This window comes from Scyliorhinus canicula, chromosome 16, assembly GCF_902713615.1.
Source record: "Scyliorhinus canicula chromosome 16, sScyCan1.1, whole genome shotgun sequence".
NCBI classification, from domain to species: domain Eukaryota; kingdom Metazoa; phylum Chordata; class Chondrichthyes; order Carcharhiniformes; family Scyliorhinidae; genus Scyliorhinus; species Scyliorhinus canicula.
Genome location: NC_052161.1, coordinates 2,601,808 through 2,626,728, shown reverse-complemented (window position 1 = coordinate 2,626,728; position 24,921 = coordinate 2,601,808). Strand labels below are relative to the sequence as shown.

General features: G+C 51.2%; 1 protein-coding gene across 1 annotated transcript in view; it reads left to right on the top strand.

Annotated features, from left to right (window-relative positions):
• Positions 1–20,808, top strand: part of LOC119950944 (kazal-type serine protease inhibitor domain-containing protein 1-like) — a 21,927-nt gene extending 1,119 nt beyond the window's left edge. Inside the window, exons 2-5 of the mRNA XM_038773955.1 lie at positions 11,338–11,953; positions 14,498–14,658; positions 16,858–17,005; positions 20,133–20,808. Of these exons, the coding sequence (XP_038629883.1) occupies positions 11,452–11,953; positions 14,498–14,658; positions 16,858–17,005; positions 20,133–20,209 (888 nt within the window). The 5' untranslated portion in view covers positions 11,338–11,451 and the 3' untranslated portion in view covers positions 20,210–20,808. The remainder of the gene's footprint in view (positions 1–11,337; positions 11,954–14,497; positions 14,659–16,857; positions 17,006–20,132) is intronic.
• Positions 20,809–24,921: the final 4,113 nt, after the last annotated feature.

Here is a 24,921-nt window from a genome sequence, read left to right as displayed (position 1 = left end):
CACAGGGACACACACAGGGACACACACACAGGGACATACACACAGGGACATACACACAGGGGCACATACACAGGGACACACACAGTGACACACACACAGTGACACACACACAGGGACACACACACAGTGACATACACACAGGGACATACACACAGGGACACACACAGTGACACATACACAGGGACATACACAGGGACACACACACAGGGACATACACACAGGGACATACACACAGGGGCACATACACAGGGACACACACAGTGACACACACACAGGGACACACACAGTGACACACACACAGAGACACACACAGTGACACATACACAGGGACACACAGTGACACACACACAGGGACATACACAGGGACACATAAAGTGACACATACACAGAGACACACACAGGGACACATACACAGGGACACACACAGTGACACATACACAGGGACACACACAGGGACACATACACAGGGACACACACAGTGACACATACACAGGGACACACACAGGGACACATACACAGGGACACACACAGTGACACACACACAGGGACACACACAGGGACACATACACAGGGACACACACAGTGACACACACACAGGGACACACACAGGGACACATACACAGGGACACACAGTGACACATACACAGGGACACAGACAGGGACACACACAGGGGCACATACACAGGGATACACACAGTGACACACACACAGGGACACATACAGTGACACACACACAGTGACACACACACAGGGACACACACAGGGATACACACAGGGGCACATACAGGGACACACACAGGGACACATACAGTGACACATACACAGGGACTCACACACAGGGACACACAGAGAGACACACACAGTGACACATACACAGGGACACACAGAGTGACACACACACAGGGACATACACAGGGACACATACACAGGGACACACAGAGTGACACACACACAGGGACATACACAGGGACACACACACAGGGACACACAGAGTGACACACACACAGGGACACATACAGTGACACATACACAGGGACACACACAGTGACACACACACAGGGACACATACACAGGGACACACACACAGTGACACACACACAGGGACACATACACAGGGACACACACACAGGGGCACATACAGTGACACATACACAGGGACACACACAGTGACACACACACAGTGACACACACAGGGACACACACACAGGGACACATGCACAGGGACACATACACAGAGACACTGACAGGGACACATACACAGGGACACTGACTCACACACATAGGGACACACACACAGGGACACTGACAGGGACACACACAGACACACACACACAGGGACACTGACTCACACACACAGGGACACATACACAGAGACACTGACAGGGACACATACACAGGGACACATACACAGGGACACACACACAGGGACACTAACTCACACACACAGGGACACTGACAGGGACACACACAGTGACACACACACAGGGACACACACACAGGGACACTGACTCACACATACAGGGCCACACATAGTGACACACACACAGGGACACACAGTGACACACACACAGGGACACACAGTAACACACACACAGGGACACTGACTTACACACACAGGGACACACACACACAGACACACACACACACACACAGGGACACTGACTCACACATACAGGGACACACACAGTGACACACACACAGGGACACACAGTGACACACACACAGGGACACTGACTCACACACACAGGGGCACATAAACAGGGACACACACAGGCACACACACACACACAGGGACACACACACAGGCACACACACAGGGACACATACACAGAGACACACACACAGGGACACACAGGGACACACAAACAGGGGCACATACACAGGGACACACACAGACACACACACACACACGCACACACACAGGGACACATACACAGATACACACACAGGCACACTCACACACAGGGACACACACACTGGCACACACACAGGGACACACACACAGGCACACACACAGGGACACACAAACAGGGGCACTGACAGGGACACCCACACAGGGACACTGACACACACACAGGGACACTGACTCACACACACAGGGACACTGACTCACACACACAGGGGCACTGATAGGGACACACACACACACACACACAGGGACACTGACTCACACACACAGGGACACTGACTCACGCACACAGGGGCACTGACAGGGACACACAGTAACACACACACAGGGACACTGACTCACACACAGTGACACACACACAGGGACACTGACTCACACACACAGGGACACACACACAGGGACACACACACAGGGACACTGACTCACACACACAGGGGCACTGACTCACACACACAGGGACACACACACAGGGACACTGCCTCACACACACAGTGACACACACACAGGGACACACACACAGGGACACACACACAGGGACACTGACTCACACACACAGGGACACACACACAGGGACACACACACAGGGACACTGACTCACACACACAGGGGCACTGACTCACACACACAGGGACACACACACAGGGACACTGACTCACACACACAGTGACACACACACAGGGACACTGACTCACACACACACAGGGACACTGACTCACACACACAGTGACACACACACAGGGACACTGCCTCACACACACAGGGACACACACACAGTGACACACGCACAGGTACACTGACTCACACACACAGGGGCACTGACTCACACACACAGTGACACACACACAGGGACACTGCCTCACACACACAGTGACACACGCACAGGTACACTGACTCACACACACAGGGACACTGACTCACACACACAGTGACACACACACAGGGACACTGACTCACACACACAGGGACACTGACTCACACACACAGGGACACACACACAGACACACACACACACACACACAGGGACACTGACTCACACACAGGGACACACACACACAGGGACACATACACAGGGACACACACACGGGGACACACACATGCACAGGGACTCAGACTCACAGGGACACACACTGACAGGGACACACACAGAGATATACACACACACACACACACACACACACACACAGGCACACACACAGGGACACATACACAGAGACACACACACAGACACACACACAGTAACACACACACAGGGACACCGACTCACACACACAGGGACACTGACTCACACACACAGGGACACTGACTCACACATACAGGGACACACACAGTGACACACACACAGGGACACACACATAGGGACACTGACAGGGACACACAGTGACACACACACAGGGACACTGACTCACACACACAGGGACACACACACAGACACACACACACACACAGGGACACTGACTCACACACAGGGACACACACACAGGGACACATACACAGGGACACACACGCGCACACACACACATACACAGGGACACAGACTCACAGGGACACACACTGACAGGGACACACACACAGACACACACAGAGACTCAGAGGGACACACACACACAGTCTCACCGGGACACCCTGACTCACAAAGGGTCAGACACACCCACACTTTTCAATATTATGCTCCACATGCTGTCGGAGTCCCAGTTCTCATGTTCCCAAGTCTCTCTTTGATGTCCTGTCATGGATAAGGGTGACTTTTTGCTGCAAATGCCTCACTTCTGTGTGTTCCCTTTCCCAGCCTGCCACTCACTCTGTCTATCGGGCATTTTGAGCCATCTCTGCCCTTCAATATGACCATAGTTGATCCTCTATCCCAACGGCATGTTGCTGCGTACTCCCCTACTCCTTGACACCCTTGGAGCCCAGAGATATCCCTATTTCCTTCTGAAATATATTGGCTGACTTGGCCTTCCCGTGGCAGGGAATGCTACAGGTTCGCCAGCCTCTGGGTGAAGAAATGTCTCCTCAGCTCAGCCCCAAATGGCCATCCCCATATTCTGGGACTGTGACTCCTTGTTTTAGACACTCCCCCAGCCAGAGGAAACAATATCCCTGTACCCAGTCTGTCCGGCCTTCTTAGCATTTTATACATTTCAATCAGATCCCCTTCTCATTCTGCTAAACGCCAGTGAGTACAGGCCCAGTCAAGCCAATCTCCCCACATATCCTGTCATCCCGGGTATCAGTCTGGAGAACCTTCGCTGCATTCTCTCTAGTGCAAGTATATCCTGTCTCAGATCAGGAGAGTAAAGCTGCCCACAATACTCCAGGAGTGGTCTCCCCAAGCCCCTGTAATACTGCAGTAGGACATCCCTGCTCACGTACACAAGTCCTCTCACAATGAATGCCAACATACCACTTATCTACCTAACTGCCTGCTGCACCTGGCTACTGTGCAAGGACATCTCGGTCCCTTTGTCAATCAACAGTTCCCGATCTATCTCCTCTGGGGAGAAGGCGGATGACACAATGGATTGTTAGCTGGTCCCCAGACAGGGAGGGCGGGAGTACAGATAGTGAGAGGTGTACGGATCACTGCTCTTCACAAATTACATTAACAATTTGAACTTTGGGATCAAAAATACAATTTCTAAATTTACAAGTGACTCCGATTGGGGGTTATTTCTTAATAAGAAGACCTACAATTACAAAAGAAGATAACAAACTGGCAAATGAATAAGTAATTACCGAATGAATGGTCATCACAGATAGTTGTTAAGTGGTACATTTTGGATGGTGTAAGTCTAGATGAGGTAGTGAAACAAGGAGATCTCAGAAATCAAATACATCAATCACAAAACATTATTCCACAAGTTAACAAGTCCATGAACAGAGCGAACCAGGTTTTATTTCTCAAGAGATCGAATTGAAGCGGAACCCCGTATTGAACCGTGATTAGATCACACTTAGAGATCCGCCTGCACTAGCTGTTAAACACAGGATAGGGATACACTGGAGAGGGTTCCGAGAAGATTTACGAGGGTGACATCGGTGGTAAGGGGGTCCTTCAATGGGGTGAGCTCCACTGACCATGTGACTGGCTGGGGGGGGGGGGGGGGCATCGCGCGGGAGGGTGCAAACCCCAGCCAATGGGGAGTTTGCGTGGAACCCTGGCAGGTAGGTGAAGTGTGAAGACTTGTGGTCCAGTGTTCTGTGCCTGTTATCTAACTGCCTTTACCTTTCATCAGGAAACCCCTTTGTATATTACTGGAACCTTCAGTGTCTGTCTCGAGCCACCACATTGGCAACGAGGCAATTTTGTCCAACCACAGCCGACAGTCGTTGTGAATCGAGGGAGGGAGGAAGGAGCAGTTGAGGAAACAGAAAGGCTCCAGTATTCCGATCCTGACTGGATCCCATGGAATCCTATGTAGGTGGGGTTGGGGGTTATATGGAGAAGCTGGGCAGGTGGGGTTCAGCCAGAAAGCTTCTCAGCTTCTCTTCCCGTTGTACTGTGTTCTGCAGCGTGAGGATGGAACCCAAACCCCTGCTCTAACCAGGAACCTAAATGCCTGAGAACAATCAGTCACAGAAACTGCTTCTTTATGGTCTCCTGGAACATCGATTGGCAGCCACGTTCCAAACAGTTAGTATGATGGTCAGAGCACTGTGCTCACAGTCTGGAGATGTGTGGTAGTCTCTGCTCTCTGCTGTTGTTAACTGGATTCTCAGTTCACTGGCACCAGTGTCAGTGTTTCTACATCACACAATAACTCACTCAAAGCAGGTGGGGAATCTGGGTGCCAGCTGTTTATGTCTGGGTAGCTGTGTGGAATTATTTAAACCTGGCTATCAAAACCATAGGAACCATTGCAAAGAGAACAAGAGGGGGAGAGAGAGAGAGACGGAGAAAGAAAGAGAGAGAGACACACAGAGAGAAATGGACAGATGGGGATGGTCAGATAGAGAGAGGGAGAGAGATAGAGATAGGGAGAGAGAAAGACAGAAAGAAAGAGAGAGAGAGATAAACAAATAGGGATGAACAGAGAGATAGAGATAGACAGAGACTGAGAAAACAAGACACAGAGAGAGAGCGAGAGAGAGACAGAGAGAGAGAGAGAGTTAGACAGAGAGAAATGGAGAGAGAGAAATATATATTTTACTCCCTGAATATCGGTAGAAAGCTCAACTGAGTGAGTATCAAATCCCTTCTCCCTTGATTCTATTACTGAGTATCCAGCTTCCTCTCCTGCCCCCATGTTAACCGGTGTTCTGAATGGTTCCCTCCAATCATGTTCTGTCTCCAGCACCATCAAATCTGCCAACATCATCCCACCACAATAGGAAATTCTCTGTCTTTGCCAATTACCACTCCCATCTCCAACCTGCCATTCCTCTCCACAATCCTTCAATGTGTTACCCCTGAGCTCTGAGCACTCTCCTGAAATGCATTCGCCTTACCTGCTGGTCCCTCTGTCATTCTCAAACAAAAACAGAAAATACTGGACAATCTCAGCAGAGTAGCTCCGCTGGGACTGCCTATACTTTACTTTGGGAATAAACCATTTGTTTCAAATCTCCTTCCGGCTCCTCTGTGACTACTAAATTGGCGATGAGGATGAAGCGGAACTACAGTCCGTGCTGGTAACCATTGGAGCATGACCACCTCGCTTCGTGAAGGAATAAAGTTTGCACCATTTTGAAAATGTTGCTCTTTGCCAGACTCGATGTGCTCGATGAGGGGGTCGAAGACTGGGCTCAGTACGTGGAGCATATCCACTATTTGTTTTAAAATTTAAAGTGGCCAATTCTTTTTTTTCCAATTAAGGGACAATTTAACGTGGCCAATCCCTAGCCTGCACTATTAATGTAGCCAATCCCTAGCCTGCACTATTAATGTGGCCAATCCCTAGCCTGCACTATTAATGTGGCAATCCCTAGCCTGCACTATTAATGTGGCCAATCCCTAGCCTGCACTATTAATGTGGCCAATCCCTAGCCTGCACTATTAATGTGGCCAATCCCTAGCCTGCACTATTAATGTAGCCAATCCCTAGCCTGCACTATTAATGTGGCCAATCCCTAGCCTGCACTATTTCACTAAGACAAAGGCTATTGTTGGGAATGATCGCCAGATGGTGATTCTTCTGATCGCATGTGGGTCCCGATTTCAGCTTCATAAAGAGTCTGACATACCCCATACACCAGACTCCAATACGTTTGAAGAGTTAGTGCGACTCGTGGCAAACCACTATGACCCCAAGACGTCGGTTTTTGTACAGAGACTGAGAGGACCACAGGGGAGTGGGTTAATGAGTTTCTGGTGCGATTGCTACAATTGGCAGAATTGTGTGATATGGGCCATCCCCATTCTTGTTTAAGTGAACAATATGATGACCCAGCGGAAATTCCTGTCGGGATCTCCTTTTCATGGGAGAGCGCAGAGAAGCAAGTCCAGGAACTCCAGGGGGTGTCAGTGTAGGATGCCCCCCCCCCCCCCACCCCATTCCGTGCACAGCACCCAAGGACTATGATCCCCTGAGACCCAGACAGCTGAGACCAGTTCCGTTGGCCGATGGCTGCCACCACCAGGTAGGATGCCTCCCCGGAATTGATGGAAGATGACCCAAGGTGATATGGCATTTGGGGCCGGCACAATCGCAGGGATAGAAAACCACAGGTCACTCTGCAAACTCTCTGCCCTACCCGAGGGAGACACCAGTCCAGAGACTGGACCCTCGATTGAGAACAAGCTGGTGGAGAGGAGTGTATGCGTTGCTGCACCACGATCGCCCCCATAAGGATTACCGTCCAGGTTAACGGCCACTTGTTAGAGATGGAGTTGGACACGAGGACCAGTGTTTCTGTAATTGGGAGACAAAGTTTAGAGAGAATCAGGGCTGGAGTTCAGTGGTTGAGTTTGCAGGACACCGAGGCGAGGCTGCCAACCTACACAGAAGAACCCCTCATCATAGCAGGCACGGCAATGACCCCACTGACCTATGGGCAGCAATCCATTAGGCTGCCATTAATAATAGTGCAGGGCACTGGACCGAGTGTGTTGGGCCGTGATTGGCTACAACGCCTCCGGCTGGACTGGTAATGGATCTATCGGATGGGCACCAGAGGATTTCACAAAGTTTTGGGGAGAGGGTTACCGTGTGTGGCTGTCTACCTCGACAATGTCCTCGTTACTGGAGCCACGGAAAAGGGGAACCTGAGCAACTTGGAGGAGGGCATCTGCCTCAAGAGGGGAAAGTGCATCTTCTATGCCAAGGAGGTTACCTGCTTGGGGTTCGTGCAGATCGGGATGGACTACACTCGATAGAGAATAAGACGCAGGCGATTGGACAAGCCCCTACTCCAGAAAATATGACCGAGTTTTGGTCGCTCTCAGGTCTCGTGAACTATTGCAGGAAATCTATTTTCTAAATTTATTCCTGGTCTGCCGACCGTCCTTGCCCCGATATAGACATTGCTGAAAATGCAGCAAGAATGGGCGTGGACAGGGCCTCCGGAGAAGGGTTTGACCACGGTGAAACAGCAGCTAATGTCATCCAGGATAGGAACTCTGACGGGGGCTGGACCGTTATTGTGTATACTTCACTTTGGGAAGAAACCAATCTTTGTAACTCTCTGTGATGACTAAGCTGTTGATATTGTCCAGTGTTTTCTTTTTTTGTGTCAGATTCCAGTGTCTGGGGAGTGTCTGGGAAGGGAGGAGTGTCTGGGGAGTGGGGAGTGTCTGGGGAGTGTCTGGGGAGTGTCTGGGGAGTGTCTGGGGAGTGTCAGGGAAGGGAGGAGTGTCTGGGGAGTGTCTGGGGAGTGTCTGGGAGTGAGGAGTGTCTGGGGAGTGTCTGGGAAGGGAGGAGTGTCTCGAGAGTGTCTGGGGAGTGGCGAGTGTCTGGGGAGTGTCTGGGGAATGTCTGGGAAGTGTCTGGCGAGTGGCGAGTGTCTGGGGAGTGTCTGGGGAATGTCTGGGGAGTGTCTGGCGAGTGGCGAGTGTCTGGGGAGTGTCTGGGGAGTGTCTGGGAAGGGAGGAGTGTCTGGGGAGTGTTTGGGAAGGGAGGAGTGTCTGGGGAGTGTCTGGGAAGGAAGGAGTGTCTGGGGAGTGTCTGGGGAGTGTCTGGGAAGGGAGGAGTGTCTGGGGAGTGTCTGGTGAGTGGCGAGTGTCTGGGGAGTGTCTGGGGAGTGGCGAGTGTCTGGGGAGTGTCTGGGGAGTGTCTGGGAAGGGAGGAGTGTCTGGGGAGTGTCTGGCGAGTGGCGAGTGTCTGGGGAGTGTCTGGGAAGGGAGGAGTGTCTGGGGAGTGTCTGGCGAGTGTCTGGCGAGTGGCGAGTGTCTGGGGAGTGTCTGGGAGTGAGGAGTGTTGCAGACAGCCTGTGACCTGAGGAGCTCAGACAGCTTCCAGTGTGTGATGGCCCAGATCCAGAGAGTATCTCACACAGGATGGGGCAGTTTTCGGAGGAGCTGGATCAAACACTGCTTCTCAATTCAACCAATGTCTCCTTTCCTGTTTGTAAGTTGATGCGTGAAAAAATTGGCCATTCCCATGGGAGAATCTAGGTGTCAAGGGTCAGAGGCTGCACCACTGTGGAAAACACTGGAAGGACATATCAGATAATAGAGCACAGACTGGAATGGTCTACTTCATAGCTCAAAGGGTCCTGGGAGTGTTTGATGGGGACAGTGCAGAGGGAGCTTTACTCTGTATCTAACCCCGTGCTGTACCTGTCCTGGGAGTGTTTGATGGGGACAGTGCAGAGGGAGCTTTACTCTGTATCTAACCCCGTGCTGTACCTGTCCTGGGAGTGTTTGATGGGGACAGTGTAGAGGGAACTTTACTCAGTATCTAACCCCGTGCTGTACCGTCCTAGGAGTGTTTGATGGAGACAGTGTAGAGGGAACTTTACTCTGTATCTAACCCCGTGCTGTACCTGTCCTAGGAGTGTTTAATGGGGACAATGTAGAGGGAGCTTTACTCTGTATCTAACCCCGTGCTGTACCTGTCCTGGGAGTGTTTCATGGAGACAGTGTAGAGGGAACTTTACTCTGTATCTAACCCCGTGCTGTACCTGTCCTGGGAGTGTTTGATGGGGACAGTGTAGAGGGAGCTTTACTCTGTATCTAACCCCGTGCTGTAGCTGTCCTGGGAGTGTTTGATGGGGACAGTGTAGAGGGAGCTTTACTCTGTATCTAACCCCGTGCTGTACCTGTCCTGGGAGTGTTTGATGGGGACAGTGTAGAGGGAGCTTTACTCTGTATCTAACCCCGTGCTGTACCTGTCCTGGGAGTGTTTGATGGGGACAGTGTAGAGGGAGCTTTACTCTGTATCTAACCCCGTGCTGTACCTGTCCTGGGAGTGTTTGATGGGGACAGTGTAGAGGGAGCTTTACTCTGTATCTAACCCCGTGCTGTACCTGTCCTGGGAGTGTTTGATGGGGACAGTGTAGAGGGAGCTTTACTCTGTATCTAACCCCGTGCTGTACCGGTCCTGGGAGTGTTTGATGGGGTCAGTGTAGAGGGAGCTTTACTCTGTATCTAACCCCATGCTTTACCTGTCCTGGGAGTGTTTGATGGGGACAGTGTCTCATATTTGATGATGACAGTTGCTCATAGAATTCCTGCAGTGCCGAAGGAGATCATTCGGCCCATTGAGTTTGCACCGACCCTCTGAAAGATTGCCCTACCTGGGCCACACCCCAGTAACCCCTTCTAACCTTTGGACACTAAGGAACAATTTATCATGTCCAATCCTCCTAATGTGCACATCTTTGGACTGTGGGAGGAAACCGGAGCACCCGGAGGAAACCCACCGAGACGCAGATTCATAGACAGATTTGCAGCACAGAAAAAGGCCCTTTAGCCCATCGAGTCTGGTCTGGGCTGGCCAACCAGCACCTATCTACTCTCATCCCATTTGCAGCCCTTGGTCAGAAGCCTGGTATATTATGGTGTTTCAAGTGCTCATGGAACTAACATAGAATTTACAGTGCAAAAGGAGGCCATTCGGCCAATCGAGTCTGCACCGGCCCTTGGAAAGAGCACCCTACTTAAACCCACACCTCCACCCTATCTCCGTAATCCCAGTAACCCCACCTAACCTTTTGGACACTAAGGGCAATTTATCACGGCCAATCCACCTAACCTGCACATCTTTGGACTGTGGGAGGAAACCGGAGCACCCGGAGGAAACCCACGCAGTCACGGGGAGGATGTGCAGACTCCGCACAGACAGCGACCCAAGCCGGAAATCAAACCCGGGTCCCTGGGGCAGTGAAGCAACAGTGCTAACCATTGTGCTACTGTGCCACCCATCTGTATGCTTCTGTAATTTTGTGTGGGTTCCTGCCTTTACCACCCTTTGTGGCAGTGAGCGGATTCAGGGATGATTTTATAAATGTTACAGTTTCACTGTTCTCGTTTCTTTGTTGTTTTCTAGGTGTTGAGCAGCAGGATGCTGACCCTGGAGTGAAGGAGATCAAACTGCCAGGTTCATCCAGGAAGATACTGGGGGGGGGGGGGAGATTGGCTGAAGGGCTCTTAGAAAGGCACGATGGTGAGATCAGGCGATCTGCCCTCTATCTGTTGCCCAATTCTGCTGCTCGCTGTGAGCTGGACTGTGCTGTTGTCAGTGTCGGCAACGGCCGACTCCGTGGGCTACGTGCACCGAGGGTGGGACAGGTTATTGCAGGAAGGGGAAGGGTGCCCTGAGTGTGAGTCAGATCAGTGCGTCCCTCCCCAGGGGTGCCTCGCTGGGCCGGTGAGAGACTCCTGCAACTGCTGCTGGGAGTGTGGCAACATTGAGGGGCAAATCTGTGACCTGGATAACAGTAACCATTTCTATGGTCAGTGCGGAGAGAATCTGGAATGTCGGCTGGACCCGGGCGACCTGGGGCAAGGGGAGGTCCCCGAACCCCAGTGTTTTTGTCTGTCCAACCAGGCAGTTTGCGGCTCCGATGGACAGACCTACCCACAGATCTGCAAGTTCCAAGAGGCGGCCCATGGAAACGAAACATCAAACATCACCCTGGCACACGCGGGACCCTGTGAAGGAGGTAAGATTGCAGGGGGAGGGCAGGTCCTGATACCTGGGGAGGGGAGAATCATGGTGTCCTGGAATAAGGACACTTTCCTGAGGCCAATCACACCTCACAGATTGCGCCACAGTCGATGTTCCTCTGCACTCTCTGTGTGATTACATTTATTGACCTGGCAACATTTTTAATGACTTGCCGACAGTTTCCTTAATTGGTGAGAAAGACTTGCATCTTCACACCACCTTTTGTCGTCTCAGGCCAACTTTAGTTTGATGTGGAGATGCCGGCGTTGGACTGGGGTGAGCACAGTAAGAAGTCTTACAACACCAGGGTAAAGTCCAACAGGTTTGATTCAAACACGAGCTTTCGGAGCGCAGCTCCTTCCTCAGGTGAATGGCGAGGATACCTCGCCATTCACCTGAGGAAGGAGCTGTGCTCCGAAAGCTCGTGTTTGAATCAAACCTGTTGGACTTTAACCTGGTGTTGTAAGACTTCCAACTTTAGTTTGTCAGCAACTGAGGAATTTTCTGAAGTGGAATTACTGTTGTAATGTGCCAGTCAATTCCCACATCGCGAGACCCCTCAGACAGCAACGTGAGAACCATGTAATAAACAATTCTGGCTGAGAGATAAATATTGGATTGGGAAGAGATCCCAATCTTTGAAATATTTGCCACAAAACAGGCAGGCTGAGCGGTTTGGGAGTGCGGGTGTTGAAAGGCCCTGGGGGTCTTTGTTCCTGAGTCACTTAACGTCAGCAGGCACGATTTTAGTCCCCTTCTCTAAGGAAGGATTTAATTGCCATCGTCACGGGCAACAGAGATTCACCAGATTAATCCCTGGGATAGAACATAGAACAGTACAGCACAGAACAGGCCCTTCGGCCCTCGATGTTGTGCCGAGCAATGATCACCCCACTTAAACCCACGTAACCCGTATACCCGTAACCCAACAATCCCCCCATTAACCTTACACTACGGGCAATTTAGCATGGCCAATCCACCTAACCCGCACATCTTTGGACTGTGGGAGGAAACCGGAGCACCCGGAGGAAACCCACGCACACACGGGGAGGACATGCAGACTCCACACAGACAGTGACCCAGCCGGGAATCGAACCTGGGACCCTGGAGCTGTGAAGCATTGATGCTAACCACCATGCTACCGTGAGGATGTGGGGATTATTTTATGAAGAGAGATTGAGGGGAGGCCCTGTTCTCGAAGAATGAATGGTGACCTCATTGAAAGTTGCTCAATTCTTACAGAGAACCTTTACTAAGCCCGTGCCTCCTCCCTATCCCTGTAACCCAATAACCCCACTTAACTGTTGGACACTAAGGGCAATTTATCACGGCCAATCCACCTAACCTGCACATCTTTGGACTGCGGGAGGAAACCGGAGCACCCGGAGGAAACCCATGGGGAGAAAGTGCAAACTCCACACAGTCTGGGAATAGTGGGACAGATTTGGGGGCTCAATATCCACAACTTTCTACCTGACAAATACCCCAGATCCATTTCCAAAGTGATTTCCCAGCTGTTGTTTTTCCAACTGGTGTGAGTCTCGATGATATTTTTCAAGAGTTCATTAGTTTGAGGAGTGTTTTTCAAGGAAAGGAATGTCACAGACTGGATGTGCCCCCCCCCCCCCCCCCCCACCCTCCCCACCCCCTCCCCACACACACACCACCGTCCTTCACAACCCAAAATCTCCTTCACAGACTCCAGGCCAAAGAGCTCCCAACTCCAACTGTGTTTTCCTGGAGTTTAGGCATTGTTCCAGGGAATCAATATGGAAAAGCAAATATTCCAATGTGTTCTCAAGATGGAGTGTTGGGGAGTGGAGACTGAGAATCAGATGCCTGGGATTTGTACAGCTGCTCTTCCCCCAGCCACAACCAAGTTTCTTTCTGACAACATCTAAACCATCGTTCTCCCAAACCCCATCAATCATAATATTTACAGGTGCAGAAGCACCTGACCTGTTACTCTGACAGCTAGTTCCATGTTCTCGCCACCCTCCTGAAGGAGCCTCTACTCTCATAGGGATCAAGGGTTAGGCCATTCAACCCCTCAGCTCTTCCCAAAGGCCGCTCATTTCAGCTCATGTGGACCTCAAATCCAGTTGCCTGTCTTTGCTCCAAGTCCTTCCATGCAGGTGCTAAGTCCTTCAATTCTGCTGGATTTATTGCCCACATTATTGACAATTCTGATTAAGACAGGATGCTTCTGTCACCTGCTTTGTTTCAAATCTCTAAAAGTGCCCAATCGCTGAGTCGGGATTTTGTGTCAAAATGGCGTACCAGGGCAGCACGGTGGCGCAGTGGTTAGCACTGCTGCCTCACGGCGCTGAGGTCCCAGGTTCGAATCCCGGCTCTGGGTCACTGTCCGTGTGGAGTTTGCACATTCTCCCCGTGTCTGCGTGGGTTTCGCCCCCACAACCCAAAGGTGTGCAGGGTAGGTGGATTGGCCATGCTAAATTGCCCCTTAATTGGCCAAATTTATTTGAAAAACAATGTTGTTTCTTGTTGGAGCACCTGTTCCTGACCCTTTCTCTCTCAGTCCCTCAGATTATATCGCCTCCCTTTAACATCTGGAATATCACTGGAGAAGATGTCATTTTTGGTTGTGAGATCTTTGCGTATCCAATGGCGGCTATCGAATGGCGCAAAGATGGGGAGGAGATGTTCCTGCCAGGCGATGACCCCCACATCTCCGTCCAGGTACCTGCCTTACTGATAGACAACCAGCTTTACTGGACGCTTCACAGGAAATTAGAGGCATTTCCGAACAATCAATACCTGACAACCCGATAATCAGGCACTGATTGGGTCAGGGATACAGATTGGATATAAGCTTGGATTTAAGGTTTTCCAAAGACGTTCCTCTTTTTCAGTCTCAAGTATACTGAACCCTGGACATAAGTTTGAACAAGGAATCTATCAGATCTTTAAGTTTCAGATCCTGAGGATAATGTTCTCTTGAGGACCTTGTTACACAGCTACACAAACCAGTGCAATACCATTCCTGCTTTGGCCCTCTGAGGTTGGGGCAATGCCCCCGCCCCCACCTCCATATACCCACTCTGGGAAATGGCCCGCACTCCTGTGTACCACACATGGTATATGGGCAGTTTACTCACGCTACAGAACCGGAATACTACAGTTTGCAAAACTCCGCCACCCCTCACAACCCCCCCCCCCCCCCCCCCCCCCCCCCCCCCCCTCCCCCACTTTCCAGCATGTACCACAGTCTGGGAAATGCCAGCTCCAGTCTATCCAGAAATCAGGTCTGGAATGGGGGAAATGAGGAATTGGATGTAGAATAAGGAATGAGCTGAGGAATGGGAAATGAAATAAGGAATGGGAGGGGGAATAACTGGCTTTATGTACACAACAATTTTCCTATGTGCACGCCAAGGTTCCCATGTACCCACCATTGTCCCCATGTACCCACCATTGTCCCCATGTACACACCATTGTCCCCATGTACCCACCATTGTCCCCATGTACCCACCATTGTCCCCATGTACCCACCATTGTCCCCATGTATACACCATTGTCCCCATGTACACACCATTGTCCCCATGTACACACCATTGTCCCCATGTACACACCATTGTCCCCATGTATACACCATTGTCCCCATGTACACACCATTGTCCCCATGTACACACCATTGTCCCCATGTACCCACCATTGTCCCCATGTACACACCATTGTCCTCATGTACCCACCATTGTCCCCATGTACCCACCATTGTCCCCATGTATACACCATTGTCCCCATGTACCCACCATTGTCCCCATGTACCCACCATTGTCCCCATGTACACACCATTATCCTCATGTACCCACCATTGTCCCCATGTACCCACCATTGTCCCCATGTACACACCATTGTCCCCATGTACACACCATTGTCCCCATGTATACACCATTGTCCCCATGTACACACCATTGTCCCCATGTACCCACCATTGTCCCCATGTACCCACCATTGTCCCCATGTACACACCATTGTCCCCATGTACCCACCATTGTCCCCATGTACCCACCATTGTCCCCATGTACCCACCATTGTCCCCATGTACCCACCATTGTCCCCATGTACCCACCATTGTCCCCATGTACCCACCATTGTCCCCATGTACCCACCATTGTCCCCATGTACCCACCATTGTCCCCATGTACCCACCATTGTCCCCATGTACCCACCATTGTCCTCATGTACCCACCATTGTCCCCATGTACACACCATTGTCCCCATGTACCCACCATTGTCCCCATGTACCCACCATTGTCCCCATGTATACACCATTGTCCCCATGTACACACCATTGTCCCCATGTATACACCATTGTCCCCATGTACACACCATTGTCCCCATGTACACACCATTGTCCCCATGTACCCACCATTGTCCCCATGTACCCACCATTGTCCCCATGTACACACCATTGTCCCCATGTACCCACCATTGTCCCCATGTACCCACCATTGTCCCCATGTACCCACCATTGTCCCCATGTACCCACCATTGTCCCCATGTACCCACCATTGTCCCCATGTACCCACCATTGTCCCCATGTACCCACCATTGTCCCCATGTACCCACCATTGTCCCCATGTACCCACCATTGTCCTCATGTACACACCATTGTCCCCATGTACACACCATTGTCCCCATGTACACACCATTGTCCCCATGTACCCACCATTGTCCTCATGTACACACCATTGTCCCCATGTACCCACCATTGTCCCCATGTATACACCATTGTCCCCATGTACACACCATTGTCCCCATGTACACACCATTGTCCCCATGTACCCACCATTGTCCCCATGTACCCACCATTGTCCTTATGCACATTCCATTGCTCTGCCCAGTCTAACTCTCTGGGCTCCTTTTTATTGGCAGTTTCGAGGAGGACCATTTAAATATGAAGTGTCTGGCTGGCTCCAGATCCAGGAAATCCGGATGACAGATTCTGGAGTGTATCACTGCTCAGCACGGAACAAACTGGGAGAGGTGTCAGCAGCTGCCAGTCTCAATGTCATCTCAGCTGGTAAGAGAGGGTGGAACTGCTGCGCAGTGAGAAATGGGGCATTGTATCCCTCTGCCTCCCGCATTATCCCAGCTCTTAGAATCACTGCATGGTACAATCCAGCAAGAGACCTATCGGCCCATCACACCGCTGCTACATTTCTGACATCTTTTAGAATTAGAATTAGAACAGTACAGCACAGAACAGGCCCTTTGGCCCTCGATGTTGTGCCGAGCCATGATCACCCTACTCAAACCCACGTATCCACCCTATACCCGTAACCCAACAACTCCCCCCCCCAACCTTACTTTTTAGGACACTACGGGCAATTTAGCATGGCCAATCCACCTAACCCGCACATCTTTGGACTGTGACATTGGTGGGAGGGGATTCAGGAATAACTTTCCGAGGGCAAATTGGCTAAATTCCTGAATGGCTATGGGGAGAGGGCAGAACAATGGGAGTCACTTATTCGCTCTTTCAAAGAGAAAGCACAGATACAGAGAACTAAATGGCCCTTTTCTGTGCTGCCTGATGAATGGTTCCCCTTCCTATAATTTCCTCCTCTATTGGGAGCAGCAAGTTGCTGTCATTTTCCGTTTTTCCTTCGCCCAGAGTCAGTGATCTGAGGCTCGAGCCATTCTCCGTCCCGCCACACCGGTTTTCTGATGCGGCACGACCCCGTCGGCAGTGGATTCTCCCTCCCGCCAGCCAGCCAATGGGCTCTCTCCTTGTGGGCAGCCCCACACCGTCAGGAAATCCCCGGGCGAGGGTGGGCTGCCGGCGCAACAGAGAATCTCGACAGCGGAGAATCCCGACAGCGGAGAATCCCGACAGCGGAGAATCCCGATAGCGGAGAATCCCGACAGTGGGGAATCCCGACAGCGGAGAATCCCGACAGTGGGGAATCCCGACAGCGGAGAATCCCGACAGCGGGGAATCCCGATAGCGGACAATCCCGACAGCGACGAGTCCCGACAGCGGAGAATCCCGATAGCGGAGAATCCCGACAGCGGAGAATCCCGACAGCGGGGAATCCCGACAGCGGAGAATCCCGACAGCGGAGAATCCCGACAGCGGAGAATCCCAACAGCGGAGAATCCCAACAGCGGGGAATCCCGACAGCGGAGAATCCCGACAGCGACGAGTCCCGACAGCGGAGAATCCCGACAGCGGAGAATCCCGACAGCGACGAGTCCCAACAGCGGAGAATCCCGACAGCGGAGAATCCCGACAGCGGAGAATCCCGATAGCGACGAGTCCCGACAGCGGAGAATCCCGACAGCGGGGAATCCCGACAGCGGGGAATCCCGTTAGCGGAGAATCCCGACAGTGGGGAATCCCGACAGCGGAGAATCCCGACAGCGGGGAATCCCGACAGCGGGGAATCCCGACAGCGGAGAATCCCGACAGCGGAGAATCCCGACAGCGGAGAACCCCGACAGCGGGGAATCCCGACAGCGGGGAATCCCGACAGCGGGAAATCCCGACAGCGGAGAATCCCGACAGCGGGGAATCCCGACAGCGGAGAATCCCGACAGCGGAGAATCCCGACAGCGGAGAATCCCGGCAGCGGAGAATCCCAACAGCGGGGAATCCCGACAGCGGGGAATCCCGACAGCGGAGAATCCCGGCAGCGGAGAATCCCAACAGCGGGGAATCCGGAGTAACGGCCTGCCTTCGGAGTAGCGGCCTGCCTTCGGAGTAGCGGCCTGCCTTCGGAGTAGCGGCCTGCCTCCGGAATAGCGGCCTGTCTCCGGAGTAATGGCCTGCCTCCGGAGTAGCGGCCTGTCTCCGGAGTAACGGCCTGTCTCCGGAGTAGCGGCCTGTCTCCGGAGTAGCGGCCTGTCTCCAGAGTAACGGCCTGTCTCCGGAGTAGCGGCCTGCCTCCAGAGTAGCGGCCTGTCTCCGGAGTAGCGGCCTGTCTCCGGAGTAGCGGCCTGCCTGTCTCCGGAGTAATGGCCTGCCTCCGGAGTAGCGGCCTTTCTCCGGAGTAGCGGTCTATCTCCGGAGTAGCGGCCTGTCTCCGGAGTAGCGGCCTGTCTCCGGAGTAGCGGCTTGCCTCCGGAGTTGCAGCCTGTCTCCGGAGTAGCGGCTTGCCTCCAGAGTAGCGGCCTGTCTCCGGATTAGCGGCCTGTCTCCGGAGTAGCGGCCTGCCTCCGGAGTAGCGGCCTTTCTCCAGAGTAGCGGTCTATCTCCGGAGTAGCGGCCTGTCTCCAGAGTAGCGGCCTGTCTCCGGAGTAGCGGCCTGTCTCCGGAGTAGCAGCCTGTCTCCGGAGTAGCGGCCTGTCTCCGGAGTAACGGCCTGTCTCCGGAGTAACGGCCTGTCTCCGGAGTAGTGGCCTGTCTCCGGAGTAGCGGCCTGTCTCCGGAGTAACGGCCTGTCTCCGGAGTAACGGCCTGTCTCCGGAGTAGCGGCCTGCTCTCCGGAGTAGTGGCCTGCTCTCCGGAGTAGCGGCCTGCTCTCCGGAGTAGCGGCCTGCCTCCGGAGTAGCCACATGCTAATGCTGCTGAGCTACCTGCCCTCTGATTGGGCCGACTGTTCTTGGGGGCAGTAACCCCGATGGTAGCTACTTGATTGGCTGCTGCCCACAGAGTTCATGGTGACGTCCTGCCAGCAAGCTGCAGTGCCTCCCGGGGATAATGACACTGGTAATCCAGAGGCCCAGAGGACATGGGTTCAAATCCCACCACGGAAACTGATGAAATTTAAATTCAATTAATAAATTTGGAATTGAAAGCTAGCCTCATTAATGGTGGCCATAAAACTATCCTTGATTGTGGTAAAAACCCACCTGGGTCACTAATGTCCTTTGGGGAAGGAAATCTGCCGTCCTTACCCGTCTGGCCTACATGTGACTCCAGACCCACAGCGATGTGGGTGACTTAACTGTCCCTTTATAATGGTCGAGCAAAACACCCAGTTCAAGGGCAATTAGGGATGGGCAAAAAATGCTGCCCTTGCCCTGCCCCATTCCATTAAAGAATTTTAAAAGCCTGATGAATAAAATCCTGTCCACTCGCCCTGTTTCAATCTCCGCAGATGCTGCCTCTCACCTGCTGAGTATCTCCAGCAGTTTCTGTTTTCATCTCTGATCGCCAGCAGTAATTTTTATTCAGTAATAATTTCTGGCTGATTCTCTTTCAGATAAGGTGTCGAAGATGGAGACTCCGTGGAGGAAGCCTCAGTATTTAGTTGAGGATTACTCTGATGACTATTACTGAGCACTGCACAAGGCACCAATTGTGGGCGTACCAGTGCATCACCAGACAACACAAACCAAGCAGGATGTGGCCATGAATTATATTAAAGTGTGATAGTATCCACTGGATAATTATTGTGTCTCACTTTCACCCCTTCTCTCTGTTAGTCCAGAGGCACCGATTTCTAATGGGCTCTGCTAGTATTTAGCTGATTCAGATGGTGCCACTCAGTCAGTGAGCTGGTTGTCACGGTTCGGAGTGTGAGTGGGTTCAGAGTTAACACGGAAACATCTGACTGGGAGATCCCCCCATCTCTCCCCCACTGCCAGTTCCTCAGCCACAGAATCAAACTCTCTCAATTATTTCAAAACCCTTTTGTTCTGATTGGATAATAATTGATACTTTAATAAAAGGATTACACTTTCATTTCCACGCGTCCTGTTTTCTACCCAGTTGTATGCGGAACTGCTTTAATATGCGTCCACTATCCGGGTTTTGCCTAATTAATACAATCCCTACAGTGCAGAGGGAGGCCATTCTGCCCCTCGAGCCTGCACTGGCCCTCCAGATAGCGTACCCTACCTAGGCCCACACTCCCAGCCCTATCCCCGCAAACCCACCAATTGATCATGACACTAAGGGGCAATTTAGCATGGCCAATCCACCTAACCCGCACATCTTTGGACTGTGGGAGGAAACCGGAGCACCCGGAGGAAACCCACGCACACACGGGGAGAACGTGCAGACTCCGCACAGACAGTCACCCAAGCCGAGAATTGAACCCGGGACCCTGGAGCTGTGAGGCAGCAGTGCTAACCACTGTGCCACCATGCTTTTAAAATAATCTTAACAACGCTTTTAGGAGTCTGAGGTGCAATTGCCGTAACAGCCTCCCCGAACAGGTGCCGGAATGTGGCGACTAGGGGCTTTTCACAGTAACTTTATTTGAAGCCTACTCGTGACAATAAGCGATTTTCATTTTTTTTTTCATTTCATTGACCACTGTGAAACGCTTCCCTGGGAAGTTAATTAGGTTCCAGCTTGGTGAGATGATCTCATAGCTGGGGACCGAAGTCTTCGGCATCTTGAGAAAGCGTTTTTATTTCAGTTCTGATTCTGGCTGGAGCTGGGACCAAGTAAGGCAGTTTGTTCGACCTGTAGCTTAGCTGGAAGATATTAAATTTCCTGAGGACAAGGGGGTAAAGCAAGTATTTTTCTGTGCCATTGGTATTTAGGGTGGATTGAGAGCTGGGATGCTCTATTTTCTTGTTGTTTAAGTGGGAATAAAGATAGCAGTTAAGGGTATGGTATTCAATGTATTGAGAAATATTGTTTAGGGGTATTTGTGAGATATTTCTGGGTGTGATGTTAAAGATATTTTAATCCTCTGTTAATAATAAAGTTTGTTTGAATAAACCATATTCCTGTTTCTTTGTGAAATCACTCCTGGAGCGAGGAATCCTTCCCTCATAGTTTTACAAAATTAAAACAAAATATTGGGGTTTCTGTGCAGTATCGAGCCACTGCTGGGATCGGGTCTGGGATCGTAATGAAATTGGGAGCTCTTTCTGGGGAATTTAACGTGCAATTCCCTGTTTAGTTTGGGATTATTGAACATAAAGACAGTGCGTGGGGGTGGCATGGTTGCTTTCTTTAAACAGGGAGTGACTGGAAACGGCCCTTTCAGATGCACAGGTTTTCTGGGTTTGGAAAAGGCGGGGGGGGGGGGGGGGGGGGGGGGGTCGGAGAATCCCACCCAAAGCAGTTCAGAAAGCTTATACAGAAATAAAATCTGAGGACATACCAAAGTGTGATTACATTAGAAATAATGTAATACTGAGAAAATGGAGACCTTTACATATTCAAGCAGATGGGAAACGGGCAAAGGTTCATCAAGTGATATTACCGATGGGTTATAGAAATTAGGTTATTGCCTGGACTACATAAAGATGAAATTGTATTTTGCTACAGATGTCACACATGTCAGATTATAGAAAAACCTCAAGCGGAAGTCAAACCAACACCATTAATACCCATTGCAGCATTTGAGGAATCTTTTACTGCGATCCTAATTGATTGTGTGGGACACCTACTGAAAACGAAAAGTGGGAATCAGTATCTTTTGACTTCTGCTTGGGCAGACCCTCGGGGTCGAGGAGGATTCGCTTCCACTCCGGGGAGGTGGGTTCTGAGGTTGCTGAATAGTCCAATCCTGAATCCACAGAATCTGCCACAGGTTTGGCAGGTGGTGTTTGATGAGGTGGGCGGGATGCTCTGGGTTCTGCGCTCTCTTTCTGCTGACCATGCTTAGCCATCGTGTGATCCACCCCATGATGCCCAAGGTGATTGGCACCTTATTTTTTTCATATTTTATTGAAGCATTTGTAATTTTCACAATTTAACATATTCACATTTCTAAAACAACCGCTCGGGTCGACGCACAAAATGCCCCATAAAATAACAACCACGTCCCCCACTTCTCCCGCCCTATCCCCAATCACCCATATACTAAATTCCCTGTCCTTATTTAACATTACCAGGCCTCCTATTTTCCTTCTCCCCGCTTTTTCCCTCTCCCCCTTGCTACTGAAGTTCAGTTTTTGTTAAAGAAGTTGATGAATGGCTGCCAACTCCGGGCAAATCCCTGTATTGATCCTCTGAGATTGAACTTTATTTTCTCCAGACTGAGAAACTCGACCATATCGCTGACCCACACTCCTGATTTTGAGGCTCCCAGTCCCTTCAGCTCAGCAAGATCCGTCTCCAGGCCACCAGGGAGGAGAAGGCCAGAATATCGGCCTCCCTCCCCCCCTTTGTCCCCATTTCTTCCAACACCCCAAATATTGCTAATTCTGTACTCGGAGTTACTCTACCTTCCAGGACTTCGGACATAACATCTGCCAGAATTCCCTCAGTTTTGGACATGCCCAAAACATATGAACATGGTTGGCCGGGCTACCCCCACACCGCCCACATCTGTCCTCCACCTCCTTGAAGACCCTATTCAACCTACTCAGGGCTACCATTATATGGGCCCTGTGGACTACCTAGAACTGAATCAAGCCGAGTCTAGCACAGGACGAGGATGCATTTACCCTTTTCAAGGCTTTTTCCCACAGTTCAGTTTCCAGCTCCCCTCCCAACTCCTCTTCCCACTTCCTCTTCACCTGTCTGATAGGAGCCCCTTCCCACTCTAACAATTCCCTGTATATGTCCGAAACCTTCCCACCTCCAACCCGTTTTTGACAGCACTTTATCCTGTAGTCCCCTCAGGGGGAGGCGAGGAAAGCTTGGGACCTGCCTCCGTACAAAGTCCCGCACTTGAAGATACCGAAACCCGTTCCTTCCCAGCAAATCAACCTCCTCCTCTAATGTCTCCAAGGTCGGGAAGTCCTCCTGGATGAATAGATCCCCAAACCTCTCAATCCCTGCTTCCTGCCATACCTTAAAGCCCCCATCCAGCCCATCCCCCCGGGACAAACCGGTGATTGTCACAGATCGGTGACCACACTGACGCCCCCTCCAGTCCCATATGCTGCCTCCATTGCCCCCACACACTCAGGGTTGCCACACCACAGGACGTGTGGAGTACCGAGCCGGTGAGAACGGCAGGGGCGCCGTTAGTAAAGCCTCCAGGCTCGTACATTTTCAGGATGCTGCCTTCATCCGCTCCCAGACCGACCCATCCCCCACTACCCACTTCCTGACCATCGATATGTTGGCAGCCCAGTAATAGTTAATAAAGCTCGGGAGAGCCAATCCCCCTTCCCCGCGGACCCGTTCCACTAATACTATCCCACGAGCATCACCAATAATGTTGCCAATCGGCACCAATAATGTTGCCAATTAATAATGATGCTCTTTTGAGTCGCCAGGTATCAAATGATACCACCACAAGGCTTTACCGGATATCGATCAGAGGACCAAACAACCAGTTAGTCAGTTCAAGTTCAAAGATAGTTTATTTACTCACAAGGATTACTTTGACATGCAACACAAAACACTACAAGTTAAACTACACCTAACAACTACAATAACCTATACTTAACTTCAGGGCAACCGGCTCTATGCAGATGGACAAGACCTTTGTTTGGATCTTGCGTGGCTGGGTAGAAGAAGTGGCTTCGTTTCTGCTGGGCTTGTCCGTCTGGTAGCGATCGTTGGTCTTGAACTTAAAAGATTAACTAAAAAGGTAATTTCTGGACTGAACGATTGTGCCGTGTACATTGACGATTTGGTGATGTTCGGTCAATCATAGAAGGAGCATTTGGAACATTTGAAGGAATTACTCGATCGACTACAGGAGGCTGGATTGATGGCATCTACCCGAAATTCATGCCAAATTTCTGCAACGTGGTTGCTCCACCGACAGAACTTCTGAAAAGGCCCAGGAAATTTCAGTGGCCTTCGGAATGTCAGGAGGCATTTGACAATCTGAGAACTGTGCTAACCACAGCAGGTTCGATTCCCCGCTGGGTCACTGTCTGAGCGGAGTCTGCACATCCTCCCCGTGTCTGCGTGGGTTTCCTCCGGGTGCTCCGGTTTCCTCCCACAGTCCAAAGATGCGCAGGTTAGGTGGATTGGCGCCTAATTATGCCAAGCTATTTCAGGTGCCAATTAATGTGAGTGATGTGGGTGTTGGTGCTGTACTACTACAGGAAGGTAATGAAAGAATCAAAAAGGCATGTTGGGTATTTTTGTCAGGAACTAAATATTCATCAAAATAAATATTT